Source organism: Vipera ursinii (assembly GCF_947247035.1).
Source record: "Vipera ursinii genome assembly, chromosome: 7".
In the NCBI taxonomy this organism is placed as follows: Eukaryota; Metazoa; Chordata; class Lepidosauria; order Squamata; family Viperidae; genus Vipera; species Vipera ursinii.
Window position 1 is genome coordinate 4,086,584 of NC_139521.1, and position 26,645 is coordinate 4,113,228.

At 42.2% G+C, this 26,645-nt stretch overlaps 1 protein-coding gene across 1 annotated transcript in view; it reads right to left on the reverse strand.

The window, feature by feature from the left end:
* Positions 1-21,901, reverse strand: part of WDR19 (WD repeat domain 19) — a 41,805-nt gene extending 19,904 nt beyond the window's left edge. Inside the window, exons 1-21 of the mRNA XM_083367616.1 lie at positions 21,813-21,901; positions 20,958-21,023; positions 20,589-20,714; positions 19,512-19,627; positions 15,913-16,028; positions 15,048-15,128; positions 14,241-14,353; positions 13,578-13,751; positions 13,077-13,147; positions 12,461-12,633; positions 12,246-12,360; positions 9,991-10,097; positions 8,933-9,055; positions 7,934-8,083; positions 7,038-7,185; positions 6,224-6,428; positions 5,883-6,042; positions 3,510-3,620; positions 3,260-3,369; positions 1,714-1,771; positions 108-254 (exon numbers count right to left, since the gene is read on the reverse strand). Coding sequence (XP_083223742.1) covers positions 108-254; positions 1,714-1,771; positions 3,260-3,369; positions 3,510-3,620; positions 5,883-6,042; positions 6,224-6,428; positions 7,038-7,185; positions 7,934-8,083; positions 8,933-9,055; positions 9,991-10,097; positions 12,246-12,360; positions 12,461-12,633; positions 13,077-13,147; positions 13,578-13,751; positions 14,241-14,353; positions 15,048-15,128; positions 15,913-16,028; positions 19,512-19,627; positions 20,589-20,701 — 2,391 coding nt within the window. The 5' untranslated portion in view covers positions 20,702-20,714; positions 20,958-21,023; positions 21,813-21,901. The remainder of the gene's footprint in view (positions 1-107; positions 255-1,713; positions 1,772-3,259; positions 3,370-3,509; positions 3,621-5,882; positions 6,043-6,223; positions 6,429-7,037; positions 7,186-7,933; positions 8,084-8,932; positions 9,056-9,990; positions 10,098-12,245; positions 12,361-12,460; positions 12,634-13,076; positions 13,148-13,577; positions 13,752-14,240; positions 14,354-15,047; positions 15,129-15,912; positions 16,029-19,511; positions 19,628-20,588; positions 20,715-20,957; positions 21,024-21,812) is intronic.
* Positions 21,902-26,645: the final 4,744 nt, after the last annotated feature.

Below are 26,645 nucleotides of genomic sequence, written 5' to 3' on the forward strand. Positions count from 1 at the left end.
GCGTCCCTCGTGGTCACGTGATCAAAATTTGGACATCACCACTGTCTCGCTTAGCCATAGAAGCGTTGGCAACTGTGGTCTACCTCTACTGCAGTGGCATTAGCTACCTTCATGCTCTCCAGAATAGCTCCACAGTCCTTTTTTAATGTTCTGCTCGGGTGCTTGATGGCCTGGTTAACGCCGCGCCGGATGTCTCCGATGCGAACCGCCATCTGTGCGATGCCGGCCAGACAAGCTTCGTCGTGTTCTTGGAACTGACAAGAGAGAGAGAGAGAGAGAGAGAGAGAGAGAGAGAGAGAGAGAGAGAGAGAGAGAGAGAGAGAGACGCATAAAATGGCCACAAAGCAAAAAAACCAAACCAAAAAAAAACACTTATAAAAAAACAGGCAGAATTTGACCAGCTATTATTGACATCAGATGAAAAACTGATTAAGGAACTCTTATAGATATATGTTAAGTTTAACGATGGAAGAGGAACAAGTTAAAGAAACCATGATAACCTGGGCAAAGAATTTTGGGCGTAACAGAAAACTAGAAAAACCTTTGGGAAAGAAACTCTAGAAGAACAAAGGCGGTGTCTTGCAAAGAAAACCTATACAAAATGTTTTACGGATGGCACTTAACACCGGAGAGGTTAGCAAAAAATGTTTAAAAATATGTCTAACAACTGTTGGAAATGTAGGCAAAAACCAGGCACGTGCTGTCATCTTTGGTGGACGTGTCCTTAAAAGCCAAAAGATTTTGGTAAAAAGAATACGTACGTGTTTAGAGAAAAGGAGTAAAATAACACATAGATTTTTAAGCCAGAATTATTTTTGGTAGGTATAACTGTAGGAAATTATGAGAAAGAATGTATGTATTTCATATCACATGCATTAACTGCAGCGAGAATTGTATTCGTTCAACGTGGGGAAAATGCAGAATTACCAACAACGGAGGAAGCGTTCATAAAAAAAATTCTAGATTGTGCAGAAATGGACAGGTTGACGTTGAAAATGAAAGAGAAAGAAGACTCAGTATGGGATACTTTTTATCAATGGCTGGGAAAAACGAGGTAGAGAGAAAGGAACTTAATGTGTATTAGTAAGTTAAATATTGGAACCCAGGCAATATGTTGCTGATAAAATGTAAGAAAAGTCGTAAAATGGAGCAAAATCCACATAGCAGCTGTCTCGCTTAACAGTGGAAATTTTGCGCTCAGCCATAAGTCAAGGACTACTTTATTAAAAAATTAGCACTTATTCTGTTCGGAATTATATATTCTATTTCCCCTGCAAAAAGGTACATGCATGTAAATAACATCACGTCTGAAACACACCGACTAAAGAAAGGCTATTTTGTTTCTCACGGAAAGAGGCCTCAACAAAATAATTACGGTACTGTAAAAATTGGTTAAAACAGTTATACCAAGGGCAGTTGAATCTACGTAAGAACGAACTAATTTTCTTTGGAAAACGGGGGGGGGGGGGGGGTAGGGAGGTTTAAGTTAAAAAATAAATAAAAAAATCAGGAAATTCGTAAGATTTGATGCATTTCCAAATACTGAACAGGGTTTGCTTTAACATTCACAGCTCAGTCGGCCAGTAGCTATTCTAATATTTCCAAGGCACAATTGGTTTTTAAATGATCTGAGGTCTTAAACCATAATTAGACATCAGAATAATTAGACGTGTGAATATCCACCATGAAAATCATCACCCAGGGTGCTACTACCTTATTGTTGCCTGAGATTCCTTTTTCATAATGGGCCAAAGCGTTCACATAATCACCCCTAAAATGAAAAAGACGGCGATATTTAGAACCTTGTCAAATGTTACAAAACGAAGGAGAGGTTTAAAGAGAGTCCAGAGGGACCGTTTGGAAAGCCCCTGGCGACAGCGATAAAACTTGGAAAGTGGCGTTTCTGTTAATGTGGTATTTATGTAGGTTGCGGCGTGAAGTAGGAAGGATGTAGCAGACCAAACTGTGGACTACCGCATCACATACAAATGTACATCCCTCTCTCTTTTTGGTCTAATGCAGGGGTCCCCAAACCCCAACCCACTATTGGTCTGTGGCCTGTTCGGAACTGGGCCGCCTGGGAGGCGGGCGAGCGCGCACGCACAGCTCCACTCGCGTGAGTGATGGACCGGTTCACACACGCACGTGTTCTTCTCACGTGGCCTGCTCCCCTCTTCCCTCCCCACAAAGCTGGGCCACCAAGCCGCAACGGTTGGGGACCGCTGGTATAACGGTTATAGCATATTAAAGGAGCCTGATGTCTGAATACAGCCTCAGAATATCTGCCTGGCATTTGCGGTCATTACACACACCATGTCAACGCTGCAAACATCGGATGTTTTTGCGTTGACAACAGATGGAAATGTGCCCATCTTTTCCCCTTTCGCTTTTAGAGTTAGATGGTGCTGGGAGGGGCGGGGGATGTGAATGAGAGTCCAGCTAGACATAGCAACACTAAACTTAGCGTGAGAATCAAGGCTACTGAGCCCAGAGCTGATAAAAGAATTGGCGGGCTGGAGAGCTGGAGAGGAAGCTCGGGCTTCAAGCTAATTGGGGAACGTGATTTATGACTGTTAATTGGAGGAGGGAATTGTGCTTTGATACCAGGTGCCCGGGGGAGGGGATTCAGTTTTTGGCTTCGATTATGTTAGTGCCGATATTCTGCTACTCGAATAAAAGATCCTTTAAGGTAAACAATAGCCTCTGAGTTCTTTTGAAGAGTTTCGTCTGTCAGAACCGTGACACACGAGATGTGGTGCTCACCACCAATAAGGCTGGCTTCCAATGGGATCGATTCGTGGAAATTTTGAGGATCAATGGCTGTTAGCCTCGATGATGGCAGAGACCGGCAATGAAAAGCCACGTGCTGGGAGGCCACTGTGCTTCCTTGTGCTGTTGCTTGGCTGTTTTGAGAGCAGACTGCTGGATGAGACGGGCCAGGGATCCGGGCCAGTCTCTACAGATAGCGGTGCCCAAAAGGTTTTCCTGTGGAACGGAGGGGGTGTGGTTTTGCACGCTGCCCGCGGATGGGGCTTGGCTGCTTCCTGGCATGTCGTGGACCGCTGCCGGTCCACAAACCAGGGGTTGGGGACCCTGCTCTAAGAAATAGCCTATTTGCAAGAATCAAGACTCAAGCCTCAGCTTGATTAAATGAGTGAGAAATGTCTTCTAATTTGAGGCTCTTTGGAATGATGCTTATGGTTAACTCCACCATTTCATTATCACATTTGTATTTATCAAATAGCCAGAGAGAACATACGTGAATTCCAGCTGTACAGCATACTCCTTGGATATGAAGGGGATCTGATCCGGTGCCAGACGTTTAGCTAGCTGGAGCGCGCTATCCCACTGCTGCAAATCTCTCCTCATCTGACAGCACAAACGGTACAGATTTTAACAAATGACAACTACTTTTCCCAAAGCAATGCGGTATATATATTTTTTTAAAAAAAAGGGGGGAGGAAAAAAACCCTCCCCCCGTGAAATATCAGGTGGTTTAAGCTTTTTACCTCCAGCGCAGCAGTGGGAGAAGAAGATGCCAGGTATAAATCCTGAGCTAAATTAAAATTATTGGTGAACATGGCCAGATGTCCCGCTAAAAGATTGTGTTCTTCTATGCTCTGAAAAAAAAGAAGAGACGTGGATGGCGCTCAAACTTTATTAAACATTATCTAAAAGAAACGTAGCTTTCTGGGTAGCTATTGTTAAAAACGTAAAGGTAAAGGTTCCCCCGCACATGCGTGCTAGTCATTTCCGACTCTAGGGGCCGGTGCTCATCTCCGTTTCAAAGCCGAAGAGCCAGCGCTTGTCCGAGGACGTTTCCGTGGTCATGTGGCCGGCATGACTAGACGCCAAAGGCGCACAGAATGCTGTTACCTTCCCACCGTAGTGGTCCCTATTTTTCTACTTGCATTTTTACGTGCTTTCGAACTGCTAGGTTGGCAGAAGCTGGGACGAGTAACAGGCGCTCACTCTGTTACGCGGCACTCGGGATTCGACCCGCCAAACTGCCGACCTTCTGATCCACAAGCTCAGCTTCCTAACCCACTGAGCCACTGCATCCCTAGCTATTGTTATATAGAAGTAAAAAAAAACAACTGATGAAATAGAGAAACAAGTATCTTGGGTGTGAGACAGGTGGCATGGGAAGGGAAGGGGCATAAAGTAGAGTAGAGTAGAGTAGCGTAGAGTCGAGTCAAGTCGACTCGACTCAAAGGTAATTTTTCAAAAGGCAACTGGTTTCTTTTTTCTTTGATAAAGATGTTTCACTTCTCATCCAAGAAGCTTCATCGATTCCAACAGGATGCTGGGGGCTAGAACCGAGAAAGCTTCTTGGATGAGAAGCAAAAGGTCTTCTTCTTCATCCTCCTCAAGGGAAAAAAAAACAGTCCAGTTGCCTTTTGAAAAATCACTTTGGAGACAGCTATGGCCTGGAGGTCTGAGAATCGAGGAGAGGAGTGGAGAGGAATCTCTGGCCTGAGTATAAACTGAAGCAATGTGCTGGATGAGAATAAGAATCTGTATCCGATGCAGGTATAAAGCAGTGAAAATCCGATATATACAGGGAATCATCAGATTTACAAGGAAGGAAGGAAGAAGGAAGGAAGGAAGGAAGGAAGGAAGGAAGGAAGGAAGGAAGGAAGGAAGGAAGAAGGAAAAGAGGAGAAGTGGGGAGAAACGGGAGGGGAGTGGTGAGGGAAAGAGGAGAGGAAGAGGGAAGTAGGAAAGAAAGGAGAAAGGAAGTAGAGAAGAGGAAAGAGAGAGAAGGAGGGTGGATACAGTGAAAGGGGAAATGGACGAGCAGCACCCAAACATACGGGTATGTATCTATGTATTGCGGTATATTTGTTGATTTGAGATTAATTACTGGGTGCATCAAATCTACACCTATTCACTGGCTACCAGTTCTTAGCCATATACCCCCCCACACACACACACTTACGATGACAAGAAGCTCTCATTCGGGAGTATAGTAAGATCCTGCTAAACTCCTCTCTACCCATTCATGGTTATACCTCTGTTCTTTTAAGAGGTCGACTAAAGTCAAGAAATCCACCACTCCTCACAGCGCTTAAGCTGCTAGCCGAACATCAGAGCACCACCCAAAAGTGGATGGAAGCATGGAGTAGCTATACCTCCCAAGATATTTTCGAGCATATTAATCCTAATAATATACCTCCAGGGTTCATCTCACCCCGACACATATGGGTGACATACAATAGAATTAGAACGACTCATGGGGTGTGTGCCGACTCTTTGTATAAATGGGGGAAGACATCTTCAGCGCAATGTGACTGCGGGGCTCCCCGACAGACTATCCAACATATAGTGAGGGAATGCACTAATAGAAGATACCCAGGAGATTTTATGGACTTCCTCTGCGTAACAACGGCAGCTACTGACTGGATCTCCAAACTCGACATCAAACTCCGAAAGGTTATTTCTGCTTTCCTCTTAGGTTTTATTACTGCTTCTTTTTAATTGTTTTAACTGTTTTAACTTGTACATATGAAATGTTTTTAATATTGTGTGTGACCAGCCATACGCTAAATAAATAAGTAAATGTTGATTTGTTTGTGGAAGAAAGGGAAAAATAAAAATGAATAATAATAATAAAAAAGATTTAGAGATTCAGCATTTTGAGAAGATTTGAGCTTTGGTAGACAGTATGTTATTTTCAGCACGTCTCTGCTCTAGAATTATTTTTATTGCTGAATTATCTCCTAACGATGTTGTTTCAAAAAAATTTTAAAAACCCCAAAAGCTCTAGGCTTGGGCTGGGCAGTAAATTAGCACCATCACGTTACCATGCCGTTTATGAATTTAAAAAAAAACAACAGACCCAAAACAAAATTGTAATACTTAACCACAGAAGACCATACCTTGATTTGCTCCAGGGACATAACCATTCCGACGTTTTTGTTGGTCCTGTACACCCGTATCGCAAAGTCTACTTCCATGTGGTGAAGGCAGGCCTCGCCCAGCTCGTTCCAACCTGACGGTTGGTCCAGAAGTTTGCATATCTCCCAAGCTTCTGAAAACCTAGGTCGGGTTAACGTAAATAATAATAATAATAATAATAATAATAATAATAATAATAATAATAATAATAATAATAATAATAATAATAATAATAAATAAATAAATAAAAAATAACCGTGGCGCTGAGCCTGCCCTTCACATATTGGAAAATATTCCATGCCGTATTCAAGGGATGGCTCACCTTTTCAAAAGTAAAGTCTGAGTTAGCATTTGTTTCAATTCATCGCAACCCTGGTCTTTCAGCACGCCCAGGAAGGTGTGAGTATTAAGCAGGATATTGTTGGTTTTCCCACTGGGAGTCTGACAGGTTAATTCTCCATTATATAAGAGCAAAGGGTTGTGGGAATAAGGAACTTTGGTTGTTCCTGCCAAGATCACCTTAGAGCCTGCGAGAGAAAAATTAAATTCATTTGCTGCTCATGTAAGACAGGGGTCTTCAAACTTGGCCCTTTTATGACTCGTGGACTTCAACTCCCAGAATTCCTGAGCCAGTTGGCTCAGGAATTCTGGGGGTTGAAGTCGAGTCATAAAAGAGCCAAGGTTGCCTACCCCTGGGCTATATTCATAAGAAAAAGTGCATAATTTTCAGTTTCTTACAACTAGTCTTTGCAAAACTCTATATGTGTATACACACACACACACACACACACATATATTTGTGCCTTTTACGATGTTAGAGTAATTAATATTTGTTATATGTATTGTTTTAGCTTTGTTTGAACGCCGTCCAAAGTCACATGCCTAGGAGATGGGCAGACATACGTATAAATATGAGAAAATAAATGAGATCAGAAATTCTATAGTTCCTCACTGTCACATACAAGAACATTATTGTGATAAACAAGAGATGTACAAAATAGCACCTTATTATATGAGTTTTCCCCCTTTCATTCTTACCCCTTTTTCTGTCTTCTAATAATTAAAACTGTGAAATTCTGGGAATTTCCTGTTTCCTTATATTACCCTGTAAAATTCTAAGGATTATTTTGAAATACCTTGTATGGTATCTTTATGAAACACGTAAGTGTATATTTTGTTATCGTCATAGACAACAAATACACCTTTATCCAGTGGCCAGTTTTCCCACAGAATGCCTTTGATGGCTGGTTGCAAGTTTGGTATTTCGAAAGCAGTATCAGCCACCTAAAAAAAAAGAGACAGCAACGCAAAATTAGTTTGTAAATAAAGCCAACCCCAAAAGTTTGAAGTATGTGCTGTACGACGACTTTTGGAAGAACGAGATGGGTATAGCTGTCATTCATTTCTGAATTCACACACTCAAAACGATGCTTGTCAAAGAATTAGGGAAATATTAATCTCAGTTTACAGAGCTAAATAAAAGCATTCTGGTCACAAGGCAAGAGAAGCCACAAACATTGAGTACAGAGATAAAGCGAAGTTGCTTCACTTTCCATTCCTCTAACTTTCCACTGTTAATCTCAAATGTGCATTTCCGTATTGTGTAGCTGTAATACCTGTTAACGGATGTATTCTATCCGAGGTGTGTTTTAAACTTACAAATCGTAAACCATGATATTTAACTCTTCTTTTTCTCTATTTTCATGGGCATCTACGTCATAGTCCTTTTGATGCATTATCTACATCAGAGGCTCCCAACGTTTTCTACACCCCACGCCCCTAGAACGCTTCTGATATATTCTCGCACCCCTTACAAAAGTTCGAAATAACAGCAACGAATTATGCATGTACGCTATAATTTTGAAAACCCAGGTTTTCGCACCCCCCCTGGAATATCGTCTCGCATCCCCGGTTGGGAACCCCCTGATCTACATACCTTAATATCTAAAGAATCGTTAAAAGCTTAATATCAGTTTCACATGTATGCAGACCTGTAGTACTACGTAAGTACAAAGGGAACGGAACGACTTACCGGACAGTAAACAAAACCATCGGTTTTGGCATCGACAAAAACTAATTTGGTTCCATTGGGATCTGGGAAGATTTTTTTCACGCCAACAGGATGCTGATACTTGTTGACATATTGCCAGTCTTCAATGTAAAAATATTGAATAAGTCCAGTCTAATAAACAGCCAGAAGGAAAGGAAGAGAGATTAAACAAACAGAATACTGAGAGATGAATTTATCAAAATACAAATCATACACATTATAAATGCTTCATCTGTTGTCTATAAGTTTGCTGGTCAGAAGATCACCAAAAGGGATCAGGTGACCCCCAGGACACTGCACCCGTCATCAATACAGGCCAGTTGCCAAGCATCCAAACTTCGATCACATGACCCTGCAGATGCTGCAACGGTGGTTAGGTGTGGAAAACAGTCGTAAGTCACTTTTTCCAGGGCTGTCGTAACTTCAAACGGTCACTAAATGAAAGGCTGTGCCTCTATTTACACAAGGTGCAATGTAGGCTCTAGCAGTATCACAAACCCGATGACTGTCAAGCTTGAAGCGGGCTTTGCTGGTGCGGCAGTTATTGCTTCTTTGCTTGCCAGCAAACTTGGGGAGAGGATGGGGAAATGGAATGCAGGCTCAAAGATAAAGAGGGCAGACCATGAGATTCAAGGACGAGGCACCGGATGTCTGACCCGGTGCAGAGACATTTTCTCATAACAATATATTTGCTCCTGATTGGGCAATGTGACCTGTTCAGGGTTGGGGAGGGGGGAATTCTATACTTTTCCTATGGGGGTTTGGCTTGGGGTTTGCCAGAGCTGGTTTTGCTTTCATACGTGCCAAAGCGATGAACTCAATAAAAGTTTTACATTAAGAGACCGGAATGTCTCAAAGGGGTTTGCTCGGTTGGCTTCGTCAGTCGGAACCTTGACACTGACTGCCAAAAGACGGCAATGATATACCTAGTAAACAACGCTGCTGTGAACGATGGGAAAGCTGAAGCAGGTCTATACTTACATCAGTACCACAAATGAGGAACTCGCTAGTTAAAGAGTGGCACAAAATTTTACTTTTGTCGTCGGTATCCGGGAAGAGTTTAGTTTCCCGTTCCTCCTGAGTGTTTGAAGGTTCACTTTCTATCTAAAAGAAAAAAAAACGAGAATTTTTGGTTTCAGAAGAATAACTTAACAGATTTTATTCAGGCCTAATTTCGATGTAAGGAAATCAGTCATCATCTGAAATCTTATCCTTTCTGGTTGTTAAAGAAAGCGCAAGCTGTCCTAAAACCTTCAGATTTTTCAAACCAAAGCAATTAGAGCAGGGGTCTTCAAATGTGGCCCTTTTATGACTTGTGGACTTCAACTCCCAGAATTCCTCAGCCAGGCACGCGTGCCTGGCTGAGGAATTCTGAGAGTTGAAGTCCACAAGTCATAAAAGGGTCACGTTTGAAGAACCCTGAATTAGAACTATATATTTGACCTACCTATCATCTATCGTCCCTTGGACTGCAAGGCGATCAAACCGGTCAGTCCTAGAGGAGATCAACCCTGACTGCTCTTTAGAAGGCCAGATCCTGAAGCTAAAACTCAAATCCTTTGGCCACCTAATGAGAAGGAAGGACTCACTGGAGAAGAGCCGAATGCTGGGGAAGATGGAGGGCAAGAGGAGAAGGGGAGGACAGAGAATAAGATGGCTGGATGGAGTCACTGAAGCAGTAGGCGTGAGCCTAAATGGACTCCAGAAGATGGTAGAGGACAGGAAGGCCTGGAGGAACGTTGTCCATAGGGTCGCGATGGGTCGGACACGACTTCGCAGCCAACAACAACAACAACAACAAATCATCTATCATTTCAATGCACAGGTTCCAGTGAAACTAGCTTCTTGTTTTCTCTCCCTGCTACCAAAATTACATTGGAAAATGTAAAATTTTAACCTGGATTGGAGTAAAAAAATAAATTTACTGTCGTCTTGTCACGAAGCAGAGGTTTCTGCATCAGATTTCTACACTACTTGCAGTTTAAGTGGGTTTGTTTACCCATCCTTTGTACAAAGCGCAAAATTCTCAGCGTACTTACCATATGCAACTGAACTTTACCATCAAAAAGGGCAGCGGCATAATCGGAATTAAGACATATGCTGGCTACTGTTCCCAGGTATTCCATGTCCTTTAGCTTTTTTACTCCTGCCAAAAAAAAAATAGTTTTTTTAAAAAAAAATATATTCAAAGCAATATAAAACACCTCTGTAGTTTTGATAGAGCAGATTCAACTTGTGAAGCTTACGACTGTCTTTAACCTCTGCGAGGATGAAATGTCACCGCCTCCAGAACGATTATTCTGTCTTACATCTTCTACTCAGAAAATTATAGTTCGCTTTAATGCAAATTCTGGTACAAAAGTACAGGTAGTCCTCGACTTACAACAGTTCGTTTAGCGACGGCTCAGTTACAACGGCACTGAAAAAAAAGTCACTCCTGACCGTTTTCCACATTTACAACCGTTGCAGCCTTCCCCGGGGTCACGTGATCAAAATTCGGACAGGTGGCGGCCGATTCATGTTTATGACGGTCGCAGTGTCCCAGAGGGGGTCACGTGACCCCCCCTTTTGCCACCTCCTGACAAGCAAAGGCAATGGGGGGGTGGGGGTGGGGTGGAGAAGCCAGATTCATTTAACAAACTCTTGTGGAAAGGAACGTTGCAAAATGGGGCAAAATTCACCTGACAACTGTCTCGCTTAGCAACAGAAATTTTGGGTTCAACTGTGGTCATTAAGTTGAGGACTGCTTCTAAAGGTAGTTTCCCTGTCGGTCATGTCTGACTCGAGGGCGTGGTGCTCATCTCCGTTTATCGATCGAGGGAGCCAGCGTTGTCCAAGAACAATTTCTGGGGTCATGTGGCCAGCATGGCTATAGTACAGTGATGGCGAACCTTTTAAGAGACCGAGGACCCAAACTGCAACCCAAAACCCACTTATGTATCATCGGGTGCCGGGTGGGTGTGGCCCTTTGGGTGGGCGTGGCTGCAGTGGTAGCTGCAGACTGGCTGGGACTAAAAAGTTCAATCAATTCCAACTTTGCGAGAACTTTTTTTTTTCCCCACGAGAAGTTGAAATTAATTGAACCTCTCTTTTTTTTGCACACGGCAGCGGAGACCTAAAGCGAAAAGGTTTTATAAAACCCAGCTGAAGGCCTAGGACTGGGGCGACGGCGTGCGTGCCCACAGAGAGGGCTCTGCGTGCCACTTGTGGCACCTGTGCCATAGGTTCGCCACCACGGCTATAGTATATATAGGCCAAAGGCGCACAATATGCTGTTACCTTACCACCAAAGTGGTACCTATTTGTCTACTCGCACTTGCATGCTTTCGAACTGGTTGTCATGCCTCCGTCGGAGCCTGAATCTGCGGAGGAAAATGAGCTGGAACGGGACCCTATGGAGGTCGAGGAAGAGGTGTCTGTGGCTTCAGAAGAATGTGGGGAAGAGCAGGCCGAGGCAGGCCAGGGCCCTTCAGGATTGGGACAGGATGAACAGGAGAGACATGAGTTCAGGCGATGAGCAAGGCCCACCCACTCCTGATCCTAGAGCACGGAGAGTGGAGAGAAGGAGGGAACAACACAGACAGGCTCAACTACTTGGGAGGTGAGCGTCCCGCCCCTCTCCACAAGGCCCACCTGGAGACTGAGACTTAAGGAACCGCCGTGGGGTGGGGACTTTTGTCAGGAACAAACATTGAATCTTGGGAAAGTTGTGTATTGTTGCTCTTGTTCTGTGCCTTTGTTGGAAAACCTAGACCCCTTGACTACCGGACCGGCTGACCACCTGGATTTCCTGATTTACGACCTCAGACTGCATTTCAAATTCTCTTTGCAAACTGCTCAGGCAAGCTGAGATTCAAAACGGACTCCTTAAGTTTATGTTTCGTTTTGTTTCTTATCTTTATGGCCTTGAGGACATCAGGCTGAAAGGGGGGGCGTGTGTGCGTGCGTGTGTGTGCTTTGGTTGAAGGCTTGCCAGCAAACGTGGAAGCCTTTGGGGGAAATTTGTAGCAATTAAAGGACTGTTTACATTGCCAGCTGACTGCATTGCCTCTGTGTGGTGCCCTGGGTCATCAGACTGGTAGGTTGGCAGTTGCTGGGGCAAAAAATAGGAGCTCACCCCACTGTGCGGAACTCGGGGTTTCGAACCCGGGCTGTCAGCTCTCCAGCTGACAAGCTCAGCGTCTTTAAACACTGGGCCCCCACGCCCACAGCATAGCATAAAACAGTGAAGATGACATTTTATCAGCTGAGCACTGAAGGCCTCGAGAAATAATGGAAGCGGAGATATACTTACTGCTCTCTCCGAGGACATAAAACCATGCCCGGTTATTCATGCCCACAGCCAAGTGATAGGGCCCCACGGCAATAAAATTGGGCTCCACTTCAACGGAAACTCTTATCGGTGGTTCCTGCCAAGACAGACCACGTGGCTTGTCCTGAGGACTGAGGGGGCTAAATCAAAACCTTTTATCCCCGTGCAAATTTTGTTAAGTGACTAAAGCGTCGTACACTTTCAATGTAGTTGGCCACCGTGACCTCAAGGAGGGAGGTGAGATAGGCGATCCGTGTGCCGTACGAGGCTCCGAGGATGGGAAGGTTGGTTAAGAAGACATGGATGAATCCTCGCTTGGTGGACACTGCCAACAATTGTCCATCGTCCGTCCACGACAACTGATCTAGACCTAAAATATTAATGATACCGTGTTGAAAAGTTATGTTTGTCTTGGAAAGCAATAATAATACTAATAATAGTAATAGTAATAATATCATCATCATCATCTCTGGATAGTGGACGTGGCAGTGCCTGGAGACAGCAGAATAGACGAGAAAGAACTGGAGAAGATAACAAAATACAAAAACCTACAAATAGAAATATAACGACTGTGGCAAAGGCAAGCAAGGGTGGCACCAATAGTAATAGGCGCCTTGGGTGCAATCCCAAAACAACTGGAGCACCACTTGGACACCATCATCGGCATTGACAAATTCGCCTTTAGTCAATTGCAAAAGGCGGCCTTACTAGGAGCTGCTTCCATCCTGGAAGTAGGCGCTAAAAATCAAGTTCTTGCTTAATCAAACACCAACCATTAATTTGGCAAGCTATCAAACCGGGAAGCTGACAAACCTTTATTTTCATCCTCCAGGTTTATGATTGCACACATTTCCGTCAGATCTGACAGGTTATGAATCTTGACGCTACAATAAAAAGAAAATCAATTCCTTCGGTATTCTTGGTTTAGCAATAAATTGCATAACCTCAGTTAGGTAAACACAGAGTTTCTTGACAGCTGCTTCCTAAAATTGAACTGGTAAGATCGAATAAAAAAATAAACTCTTCACAGCTAAACCTTTAAATTGTGGGGAAAAAATATACGGAGTCATGCAGGCAGTCTGTCTTTTGGATATGTGCTTTGCTCAGGCTAGCAATTCTCAATCCTTTGGGTCTCAGGAACCTTCTCCACTCGTAAAAACCATTTATTAATGGTTTATGTGTTGGCTTCTTCTATTTCTGCATATGTAAAATTCTAATGTGTTAAGGGCAAATCTTCTCGTAAACTTAAACAATTTCGGTGACAACCGCACTTGCATTATTTAAATGATCTTACGTGGAAATATGATGCCTCACCAGTTATCTCCACACGATGCAGCTTTGTTTAGTGATTCAGATATTGCAATGCCGGTCAAGTAATCTTTATGATCAGAAGCTTGGAAGATCTCGTGACCTATCTCTTGAACCTGCGTTGAAATCACCACAAAGTAGCCCAGCGAAAAACCGATCATGATATAATTTTCACCGTACCTGCAAAGACAATAAATTGGACCAAAAAACTCAGCCATCGTTATCTCCTGAGAGAAATAATTTGGAGAATCATCTTAAACTGTGAAATGACTAAAGAATTGAACATGATCAGAGAAACAGAAGAATTATTCAAAAATTAACTGAAGTTATACCAGAAGACAAGGTACCGAGAGAGGCTCAGTTGCAAATCCCCCTTCAGGGACATTACATTTTAGTTTGTAAAATATTCAAATCTCTTTTATTAAAAAAACATAATAATAACCCCCCCCCCGGAAACCAACTAAATAAAACGTCCCAAACACCAAACTCACTTTAACATTACGAATTAAACTTCCATAGGTTGACAGATTGGGTTTCAGCTCACAAAAACAAAACAAAACATATTTGTTTTTTAAGTTGCTACACAGTGCTTTGTTGTGTTGTTGTTGTTGTTGCAACTAATACAATCACTCCAGAGAAACGTTAATACTTTGGGGGGTGGGTACTTACAATTTGTAAGATATTATCTTTCCATAACGTTTTTGAAATGCTAGTTCAATTGGCTTTTCTGGATCTTTGTAGTTATAAAAATATAATGTTTTTTGTCCAACTACAATGCACACCTGACCAAAAAAAGAGATACTGAATGAAAGCAAGAATATTTCCAATACAAATAGCCACATTTTCTCTTCTCCCAAAGGTGCTTCCTTAATTTTTCTTAAAGACATTTCACTTCTCATCCAAGAAGCTTCTTCGGTTCTAACTAACTTTCTCAATAAAACAAGTAGAAGATGAATATAAAGAGGGTTTGTTTTGTTTTTTTAAAAAATATACCATTAAACTTTTATTAACGTTAAAGCCAAACTGAATAACAACAGAACCAAGTTTGAAAGACTGACAAATACAAAGAGTTAATTTTTTTTGCCAGTCCCAAAATCTCTTGTATAAAGATACTGCCATACCACTTATGAAATCAGAACAAGACACTAGGAGCAAAAGTCAAATGGAAAGAGAGAACGACCGCAATTTCTTTTTAAAAAATATATCTGTCATACAACTAGGAAAAAAACCCCTATAGTTTAGTGGCAGTAATATTGAATATATTTCAGAAGCAAAGCTTTGCAGGTTAAACTCACCAGAAACAAGCTGCCAGGGCAACAAAGATTGGTTTTGCTAATTTCAAACATAATTTCAAATGGATTTTTCAGCGTTAACTTCCCCACCCCACCCCCGTTTCTTTCTTTTTTCAGTGGCTTTTCATTTCAGCAGATGAAGCAAGTGTAATATAGTTCTAGTTCATGGTCATTAATAACCTACCGTGGTCTCATTGTCTCCTGCTTCCTCATCGGTCTTCATCATTACAAACTCCATACTGCTGGGGTCTTCTCTCACTGCTGTCTGCAAGAATCGAGATTCCGGATTAACTGAATTTATAGTTATCTCTTTGTAAAGAGCTAATGGTGAAATGACGGAGGTAGGGCAGTAAACAGGTTTATCGAGGAACTGTCAGTAACCATTTTTGAAGGATATTTTAGATACTGACTGGATTTTTGTACCGTCTTGTAATAGGTTTATTTAATAATTCAGTCAAGATGCATTTCATAATTATAATTGCCCAACGGTGATGGGATGGGATCGAACAGAACAGAAAATAGAATAGAGTAGAACAGAACAGAACAGGAGTTGGGGACCTTGGAGGTCATCTAGTCCAACCCCCTGCTCAGGCAGGAGACCCTATGCCATTTCAGACAAATGGTTGTCCAATCTCTTTTTAAAAACTTCCAGTGTTGGAGCATTCACAACTTCTGGAAGCAAGTTGTTCCACTGGTGAATTATTTTAACTGTCAGGAAATTTCTCATTTCTAGGTTGCTTCTCTCCTTGACGAGTTTCCATCTGTTGATTCTTGTCCTGCCTTCAGGTGCTTTGGAGAATAGATTGACTCCCTCTTCTTTGGGGCAGCCCCTGAGATATTGGAAGACTGCTATCATGTCACCCCTCGTCCTTCTTTTTATTAAACATCTGCATTAATCACCTGTAATTGAAAAACTGACTAAGGCGTCGATTTGAGTTATAACTGTTGGGGGATTCACATGACAAACACACTGAATAAAACGAGGAAAAGTACAAAAGCTTCCTGTATTTTTTCATCTCTTGCCCACAACAAAAATATAAGTTTATTACCACTCTGATAGTGTCGCCCTCATGGTTGCTGATCGTTATTAATTTGTCTTCTCCGCCTAAGGCTATTAATTTTTCATTGCTCCAGCAACCGCAGGTGATCCGCTTGGTGTGCTTACCTTGTAAAAGAAGACAGGCAGAAAGAATCCCCAACTTTTTGCTTTTTAACAATTCTTTATTACGGCCCAAGACTTAGCTTTAAAATAGCTTTAGAATTATAAGACATGTTTGAAATGCACAGAAGGCTAATTTATTTATTTATTTTATTTTTTATTTTTATTTCATTTATATTCCGCCCTTCTCCGAAGACTCAGGGCGGCTTACAAGCTTAGCAGTAGCCTTCATTCCATGTATATGCCTGCTTATTAGGGCTTTCACACACACCCCCAAGCGGCATTATTACAAAGTCAGCTTATTGTCCCCAAAAATCTGGGTCCTCATTTTACCTACCTGGGAAGGATGGAAGGCTGAGTCAACCTTGAGCCTGGTGGGACTCGAACCTGCACTAATTGCAGGCAGCTGGTGTTACTTAAGGAGGCATTAGCCCACTGCTCCACCAAGGCACATAAACCACAATATCTCATTTACAACACAAACAAGAGTAATCGGTGAAAATATCCCAGCAAACACGAGGGCTGAATTTGGCCGTTTGTAAAAGCGAGAACAGAGTATTTATTCGTGAAAGGAGAAAAACAAGTGTTACAGATAATGCCCAGGAAGATGAGGTATTTTTTTTAAAAAAATCATGGTTATATATAAGGTAAAGGTAAAGGTTCCCCCGCACATGCGTGCTAGTCGTTTCCGACTCTAGGGGCCGGTGCTCATCTCCGTTTCAAAGCCGAAGAGCCAGCGCTTGTCCGAGGACGTCTCCATGGTCACGTGGCAGCATGACTAGACGCCAAAGGCGCACGGAACGCGGTTACCTTCCCACCGTAGTGGTCCCTATTTTTCTACTTACATTTTTACGTGCTTTCGAACTGCTAGGTTGGCAGAAGCTGGGACGAGTAACAGGCGCTCACTCTGCTACGCGGCACTCGGGATTCGACCTGCCAAACTGCCGACCTTCTGATTGACAAGCTCAGTGTCCTAACCCATTGAGCCACCGCGTCCCTTTTCATGGTTATATAGGGAACGATTTAAAAGGACCTGTCCAATAGTTTTGATTTCTCCCAATCCACGAAGGAAAACATTAAATATATTCGTTATGTGGTATGCTATGTTGCCCGGATTTGAATCCCTGTAGTTTTCTTGGCAAGGTTTTCCAGAAGTGGCTTGCCATTGCCAGCTTCCTGGGGCTAGGAGAGAGTGACTGGCCCACGATCACCCAGCTGACTTTATGTCGAAGGCGGGACGATGGTAAAACTCACAATCTCCCGGATTCTACCTTAGGCCCTTAACCACTACACCAGAACGGGCTCTGTTGGGTCTATGTTATATCAATTTGCATTTCCATGTCTTTGTTGAAAGGTAGAGGCAATTCTGCAGCCCTCTTTTAGAGCCCAGATAACGGGGGGGGGGGTGTTTTCCTGCCCAAATACCCAAAATCTGTCTCTTATGTATGCAAAACCCTTGATTTCTTCCACAGTCTTACCACTGGGTGGCCAACAGAACGCCCTTGATCCTTTTCGCAAAGGCCATATCTTCAGAATTATAATTAAATACAAAGGGGGGGGGGACAAGAGCAGCATTCTCTATCCATTTTTAAGGGTTTCTTGAGCTCTACTGGGACTGTGAGAGCACGGTGGCCTTATCTGACAGATCGAACATCAAACTGCTAAAAAAGAAAAAATATATATATTGAAACTTTTTATCAAAATGGATGCCACGGATGAATTCCCCAATTGCGTGTTGCTGATGCTAACAACCAAAGAGCACTCCATTGATGGGTTATACATATAAATTGTTAACTATTAATTCATTTTCTGGGCAAAAGTCTGCTTTTTTTCCATGCTTAAAATTCTTCTTCTCATGGAAAATACTGGGAAAATGCGCCTGGCCTCCAAAACGTGGACTCAGTATGTTCTCGAGTTGCAAAAAAGTGAAGGAGGACCTGTGATAAATGCCAAATTGATTACAACAACAAAAGTCTGAGCTAGCCTAGAAATGATTAGATTATCAAGATATATGTTCTTTTAATCCAAAAGCTTGGAATAGCTTTCAGCAGAATGAACTAATGACATGTAAACCAAGGAATGAGAACCAGATTCCAAAATGAATGGAAAAAAAAACAGCAGGCCAAAGGCACAACCTCAAAAAAAAAAAAAAGGTACCGTGTTTTCCGGCGTATAAGACGACGGGGCGTATAAGACGACCCCCTACATTTCCTGTTAAATTATAGGGTTTGGGCTATACTCGCTGTATAAGACTACCCCTCTTCCAACGCACACCAAGTAAAAATTAAAAAACATCAGATTTTATTTTAATATGGTAATTTTAATTCAAATGCTTATGACATGCAGGTACTTAGTAGGAAAACTGTCACTTATAAACATAAGGCTGTTTGTCATCAAACATGTAAACATAAAACAGTGCAAGTGGATTAAACTTTTCCTAATTCACTCTAAAGCTTTCCCTGTGCAGACCAAATAGGAGATCCGCTCCAGGTTTTCCAGCCAGCCCGCCCTGTTCCTGAGTCAAATGTGTCCTTAGAGCTAAGCAGCTGCTCTGGCTGCTGCATTCCCCACCTGCCTTTCAAGTTGGGATAGACTGCAGCTGCTCTTCAACTTTAGAAGGAAAGACGCCCAGACCCCAGCCTGTAAAAAATCACAGACTGCAGCTTCTTCTCCAATTGGTCCCGCTTTCCCTGCGCAGACCAAATGGGAGATCCGCTCCAGGTTTTCTAGCCAGCCCTGTCCCTAAAGTTTCAGCACCAGCGTATAAGACAACCCCTGACTTTTGAGAAGATTTTCATGGATTAAAAAGTCGTCTTATATGCCAGAAAATACAGTAGCTATCTAAAATAATACTTTGGAGATCCTAGCAGCTCTGCCGATTTGTTGTAAGGATGGTAACAATTAAGTCCCAACTTGGCTTTTGTAAAGGAAGTGTCCCCACTTTTATTTACTCCGCCGAGACATTCCAGTGGCCAAATACTGGAAGGAAAACAAAAATTGCAATTTATATGTCTGCCTGAACATTCTACAACATTCTCAAGAGGCGGAAATACAGAACTAACTTAGGAATAAATTATTTCGGTTTTCGTTTCTGAACCGGATGACTATAAACAGTTTTAAAGCACAACTTTGCGTGTGGCTGCGCTCTTGAGCTGTTTACTTATTGGATATAAACGATTTTCTCCCTTGCACACATTTGCTTTCGTGGGGCGCTTGGGCTGACTTTGGCGGCTCTCTTACAGACATTTCATTTCCAAACTAGGTAATGTCATCAGTGCTAATTTGGTAACGAACCCATTTGGTATGAAACAGCTGCAAAAACAAACACACAAACCCCCCCCTCAGCTCAGAAGACTTTACAGTTCAATCCTCAGCTACAAATATTCTCTTGTATTGGTAACACATTTGCTTTTTCCTGAATTTAAACCTGTTCCATTTTTAAATACAGCTCATCAGAAAATCCATCTCTGCAGTTTTCAAGCTACTCACCAAGGATAGGAATCTTGCGGGAAGTTTGACGATTATATATTAGTACATTTCCTTTAACTGTTCCAGCAACTAGTAAGGCTTCAGTTTTTGACCAACATATGAAAGACATTGGTTCCCTGAAACAAAACAAAAAATAAAAAAATAAAAATAAGCTCTGCCCAATTAAACAATATCTACAACTTTATTTTTGAGGAATAAGCAGTACAACCAAAAGCCCCTCAAGATGAGATTAGGTAGCTTAGCATGATTCAATTAAAACAATAGAAAATTGAGCATTAAAATACGTGCACAAAGTTTATCAACAGTTAAGGTAAGATAAGATCAACAGTTCTTGGTGAGAACCATTTATAAAATTAACAGAAAACAGAACAGTAAAAGACTCTCTCAATATCAAACCCCACACCTGGAAATGACCAAATTCAAAATTAACATTTGCATTTGGATAAATTCTTTAAAAATACAGATGGGGCCCCTTGCCTAAAGTTAGTTGTTCTTCTGAGAGAAGAGAGAAATGAAATAAAATGGAGGAAAGACATAATAATCCAAGGAGACTTTGGAGGAATTATCCACAAACCATGAAGACAATAAAAAGAACAGCTTTGTTTTGAAACCAGGATGAAGGGAAAGTATTTTAAAAACAGACTGAATTCTGACTCCATGAGGTACAAGAGGAAGGGAAGGAAAACACAGGTAGACATCCATGATTTATGATGTTGTGTTGTGTTGTGCTGTGCTGTGCTGTGCTATGTTATGTTAATTTGCAGGAGAAACTCTTTTGGAGCACTTCTTCATTAGCAACATGGTCAAAATAACAAATCTTGAGGATTCGACAAAGGCATCTTTCTTGGAAGATGCCAAGTCTTTTGTTAGAGTCTTTTGTAATTTCTCCTGCAAATTACGTAACATAGTTGCATGCAGAAGATGCCAACTTGCAGGTCCTCTAGTCCACATGGAGAATAATCAAATAAGGCAGTGAAATCTCTCCCCCCCACACACACACACACCGATGCCAAACGACCAAGAGGATACCCTGGAAATACATGGCGGTACATTACACTAATTTGATAAATAAATTACCTCATACTAGTATCCATCAAACTGGTTTTGTTTGTATTGGCATCCCACAGATAAATAGCACTGGATTTATCAGCAATAACTGCAAGAGTATCTCCATCTTGATCCCAATCCATACTGATGCAGTTCCTATAGGACGACAAAAATGTCCAAATGGTCTTTAATAAGCATCACTGTTTTATTGCCTGTCCTACTCGTGTTTTATAGCCTGTTCCCAAACTCCACATAAAGATACTAGCACAGAAAATGGAGAAAATCTAATTGGGTAAATACCTTATTTTCCAAACATCCAGTATCTGTTTTAGATCACCCACAAGAGAGACTTTAAATTTAGAGAACATCTAAAGTCATGAACTGAGATTTAAAACTTACCCTGGTAAAATAATTTCATTTTTCTTTTGACCATGGCGATCAAAGACTTTGACAGTATGACTGTGCCTTTAAACAAATAAAGAAAATTTGTAAGAATTATAGTAACGTTTTTGGCAAACATCTAAAACCTCAGTGACAAATTTTTTGCATATCTTTGAAAGAAGGTAAGCAATGTGGTACAAACATCTTTCATTCCACACACTGCATTTTTGCAATGTGAAATCAAGACATCTAGGACCTTTAATTTTTCTTTTTAGAGTTAATTACATTTAAATATTTAAACCTATTTTTTCCTCATGTAAACCAACCCAATACTTTTTACCTTTCTTAAGGAACAGTTAAAACTAAAAAGAGAAAGAAAAATTAGAATAAGAAAAAGAAGAAAATAAAAAGATAATATACTACTTAAAATCCCTATTTCCTATAAGCTAACACATATTTATTTCCAAAAAACTTTTTATCCAGTAAAAATGTTTAGAACACTGTGGGAAAAACAAATGGAAACAAGAACTGTAAACAGGATATACGATGAGACACCCAGAATGACTAGATAGAAAAGGAATACTATATTGCTGTGATTATTATTTCTAGAAATATTAGAAAACTTTTATACTTAATTGTCATTTATTAAAACAATAAGAAGTGTATTAACTTAAGGCTGGTAAAAGAGAACACTATGGGGAAAAGAGGAAATCATGTAAAGTTATCACGTGGATTATAGATTTTAATTCTTAGTGAATGTTTGTTCAATGTAAACCCAGACAATGCACTGTTTACCGAATATCAAGGTGATTCTGTTAAAAAATTAATAAAACATATATTTTTTTAAAAAACATTTTTTTCTTTTTAGCTTACCCTGTAACAGCAATGTAGTTTCCTAAAGTTTTTTGCCAAGCAAATTGCACAGGGGCACTTGGCGCATCCTTCTCTGAAAGGGTAAATATTCTCTGTGAAAGGAGAGTGGCAATTATACATTTGTAAGAACTTTTCATGCCGTACTACAATCTATAGAACACGGTTCGTCTGTATGAAGGCCAGTTTTCACAGCAGTCTCTCTTATGGGCAGGCTACTATGGCGGTTGCACCGTCCCAGAGCGACGCGATCCCCTTTTGCGACCGCTTGACAAGCGACGTCAATGGGGCAGCCAGATTCCCTTAGCAGCTTGACAACTGCAGCGACTCACTTAACAACTGTGGCCAGAAAGGTCGTTAAAGGGGGCAAAGCAGACTTTGCCATTATCTTGCTTAGCGATGGGAACCTTGGGCTCCACTGCAGTCGTAAGTTGAGGACCAACTGATAACGCTTGTTTAAATTCTTGTTGCATAGAACGTGGTGTTGCAGCTCTCTTCTCCCTTTTTTCCTTCCGGGCTGGCGCTCCAAATTGTTGCCTCCTTTTGTCGCTTCTCCAAAGACGATTCCCCTCCAGCCCAATTAACTGGCCGGTCGTCTCATCTAAATCCTAATTTTGTTCCAACTGGGCGGTGTAGCTAAGCTGAATTACAGACAATCCTCCAGTTACGATCACGACTGAGCCCTAAGTGAGACAGTTGTTAAAAGTGAATTTCGACACACACACACCCCTTACGAGTTTCCTTGCCACGGCTCATCGCTGCAGTTGTCAAGTCGGCGGCAAAGTTGTGAAGAGGATCCGATTTCCCCCGTCGGGGTTCTGCAGGCCGGAAGGCTCCCAAAGCCAGGTTCGCTTCAACAGCCGTGTAACCGGCGGGAAGAAGCTGCAGCCATTGGCTTAAACCACTGGGGTGCAAAAACGCACTTTGCAAAACTACGTCGCAATCAGCGGTGGAAATTTGGGTGTGTCTGTGTGTTTCCCATTGTGGTCGTTAAGGCGAGGACCGCCGCTAATGGTTTTCGTGGCGCAGCCCGTAAGTCTTGAGGGAGGGGAGGGTCCCCTGGGGGGGGTGAATTTGGGTGAAGCCACAACCTTCAAACAAGAGGGGGAAGCTTTGGGTTTGCCCCCATCCCACCCCAACTCCCCATTTTAGAAGAACAGTTCAGAGTTGGAAGGGGACCCTGGGAGGTCATCTAGTCCAACCCGCTGCCCAGGCGGGAGAAACCCCCCCACACACACACACAACCAATCCCGTTTCAGGCAATTGGCCGGCCGGCTTCGTCTTTGCCCGGGAATCAACCCGGGTTCACACAATCCTTCGTGTCGCCAAACTCCCCAAAGCTTCATTTCCCTTGTCGTGTGAAGGCCGTGAAGCCACCCCAGGGAAGCCTCGCCTCCCCCGTTTCGGGAGAACAATTCAGAGTCGGAAGGGGACCCTGGGAGGTCATCTAGTCCAGCCCGCTGGCCCGGGCAGGAAGACACGCCCTCCCCACCCCGACACCCTTCCAGACCAAGGGCCGTCCGGGCTCTTCGGCGACGGAGGGCCCTTCTCCCCTCTCACGGCTTTCTCCCCGCACGTTCCTCCAGGGAGGGAAAGGAAACCGCACCCGTTGAACAGCCGCCTGTCCTACCCAACCGGGAAAGCGACAGGCGCCTGAGAGGGGAGAAAAGGCCCCGAGCCCGTCCTTAGCAACCGAAAGGGCTTTTTTCGCCCCCGCCAAGGGGCTTCGAGGCCCGGAGAAGCCCCTCGCTCGGCCCCGCCGCTCCCCATCGTCGCCGCCGCCTCGCCCGCTACCTGCATCTTTTCGCCTCAGCGACGAAGAAGGGAGGGAGGCGAAGGGCGCATGCGCGCGCTCGGCCGCCCTGTCGTCAACCGCGTCGGCGTCACCCGGGAGATGGCGGCCCCTAGAGCTAGGAAGCGGACTTAAAATGGCAGAGGCGACCCATTCCTCGGAGCGGTTGTTGGTTAAGAGTACGACGAGTTAACGTCACAAGAGCGTGTGAGAAGCTCGTCAGTTCTCGGGTCAAGTACAAAGCGAGGCTGCCGACGCAGAAGTGCAAAGACCTCAGCTTTCTGGAGAAACCTACGGCGCCAGGCAGGGCGGAAGGGAAGGAGAAGACAACATGGGGCAAGAAGCGGGGTTGTCTTCAAACTGGGCCCTTTGGTGACTTGTGGACTTCAACTCCCAGAATTCCTCAGCCAGCGTGGCTGGCTGAGGAATTCTGGGAGTTGAAGTCCACAAGTCACCAAAGGGCCCAGTTTGAAGACAACCCCCCCCCCCGAGCAAGAGCAATGCGCTCAGTAACCCCAGCCATGGGTCACCCTTGGGAGACTTAAACCGTGGAAAGATTGTCCTGGAGAAAACCTTACGCCTCGACTTGTTTCCCCAAAAAATAAAATAAAATAGTTAAAGTGGGGGATGTGAAATAAGTAAATAAACGTGGAGAAAAACCCAAGAGTCAACGCCGGCTTGATGGCCCGCGATCAAAGGTCATTTCTATGTTTTGTTTTGTTGGGTTTTTTTTTTAAAAAAATGACAACCTACAAATATAAAAATATTGTCGGGGATGAAAGGGATTTATTTATTATTGGGACTCATATGCCGCCCTATCTCCCGAAGGACTCAGGGCGGCTAACAACGACATACAATAATACAGAAGTTAAAAGAAAATTAAATTAATGGCCCCTGTAGAATAAATTAAAATTAAAATAAGTTAAAAATTAAAATTCCAGAGAGAAATCATTTAAAAAAATAAAAATAACAATACATCTCCAGTGGGTTTTCATACCAGCGTTCAAAATGGGAAGAAACCTCTCCCAGCACATGCATATATATAATTTATTTATTTATTTATTTATGGATGGATGGGACTTATATGCCGCCCTATCTCCCGAAGGACTCAGGGCGGCTCACAACAATAAAACAGCTATAAAAAACAGTAATACAAATATTTTAAAAAAAATTAAATTACAAAGCCCCATATCATAATTCTGCCATTCCAGAAAAAAAAAATCAGCGTTATGGGATTGAACATCGTTGATCGATAGAAAACTATGAAATTATTCCACTGATGAACCAACACTGGAATATAAAACAAAAACTAACAGATCACTATTAGAGACTCATCGCCATCAGCCCCGCCCATTCACCACTTCCCGGCCCCGCCCATTCACCACGCCCTCGCCTTTCCCAGCTCCGATTGGAGCGAGGACAGCAGCCCCGCCCTCCCATTGCTAAGGCTCCCGCCGAGTCCCTAGAGCTAAGAAATTAGAGAGGCGTCTTGACTGTTCTGTATAATGAACATTGGTTAATTAGCTCGTCACCAGCTAGACGGGAACATTGAGAGCTGCCGATATTTAATATGATAGGTGCTTTTACTCCACTTAGATTTAGAATATTTTCCAAGAAAACCACAGGAGTAAACCCACTCAGAAGTGATAGAAAAGAAGCATGATGTCGATGAGATTATTATGGGTAGAAATTTTATTAAAAAACCTTTATATTTAATTGTTCCTTATCAAATTAATAAGCATTGTATTAATTTAGGTTGCAAAGAGAAGATTGTTGGAAGAAGAGAAAATCAAGCAAAGCTATAATGTGGATTTGGGAATATACAAATTAATCGATAGATTACTTTGTAAATGTAAACTCAGACAACACAGTTTACCGAATATCAAGATGTTTATATTTAAAAAAATCAAATATATATATATATATATGTGTGTATATATGTATATATATATTTAAAAAGTGATGTTTTTTAATATAAAATGAACAATGTGTACATTTATCACAACTTACATTAAACTAAAATAGAGGAGGAAATTTAAAAAGATGTCTACTTGGAAATCCGTCAATAGGTCTACTCTTGATAAAAGTCAGAAAGCAACATGTATAAAAATTGCCACTCGGTGACTTCTGAAACCAAAATCTGTACATCTTATTTTGCTGGAAAAAAATGTATATACATAAATCTTTAAAATGAAAGCAGATGAGAATTTTGCTTTGTAGTTACCTCTCAGATTAAAAATCGTTCAGTAGCCTACTTTTTCCTGGAAAAAATAAAAAAGATGATGGGTGATACCCAATTAAGGTATGTGAATATTTTAACAATGCTGCAAGGACCTCTCTCCGACTTTCTTTTTTTTTTAAAAAAAAATGCAGCATGAAAATGGAGTAAAACACTTTTAAACTCCAGATGTGCGGAAACTGGAATTAAGTGTTAAGCAATTTGCTTAATTTTTGACTTAAAAATTAAAATTAATTTTTTTTAAAAAAATGTCTCTGGGAAAATAGGGACAGATGCTTTTAGCCTCTCTCAAGAGTTCCTGCAGATTCGTTTTCTCTGAAAGGGAAGCAGAGTTTTCCCTTCGGTGTTCAGAGCGGAAAGCTGGATGATTGTATGTATTTCCAGGTGCTACTTGGGATGTTACTTGGGTTTTGCAGAAGCTGGGACCGTGCCTTCCTTTGGCCCTCTGATCTGAGCTATCTGGTGAGGGATGGGGTTGGTTAGCCATCATCCAGCTAAGCGTCCCATCTCTAAAAACTAGAGTAAGCTGCTGATAATTTGGAAGAATTAAAAGCTGGATTCGTATTTGCAAACAGCAGACTTACTGTCTCTTACCCAACTGTGCTAAAAAAAAATATCTAAAATCCTTTTGGATGTGTGTCTCCTGGTCCACGATGCACCAAAGCAGCCACAAATCATATCATTTCAACCATCGCCGTCCTTTATTGTTGGTAATTGGGTTCTTCTGATAGAATGCTGTCTTTGGATCTCACCAAGAGGTCCAAAGGGCCAAATCATCGTTGAGTCTGTAGACCAAATTGTTCCA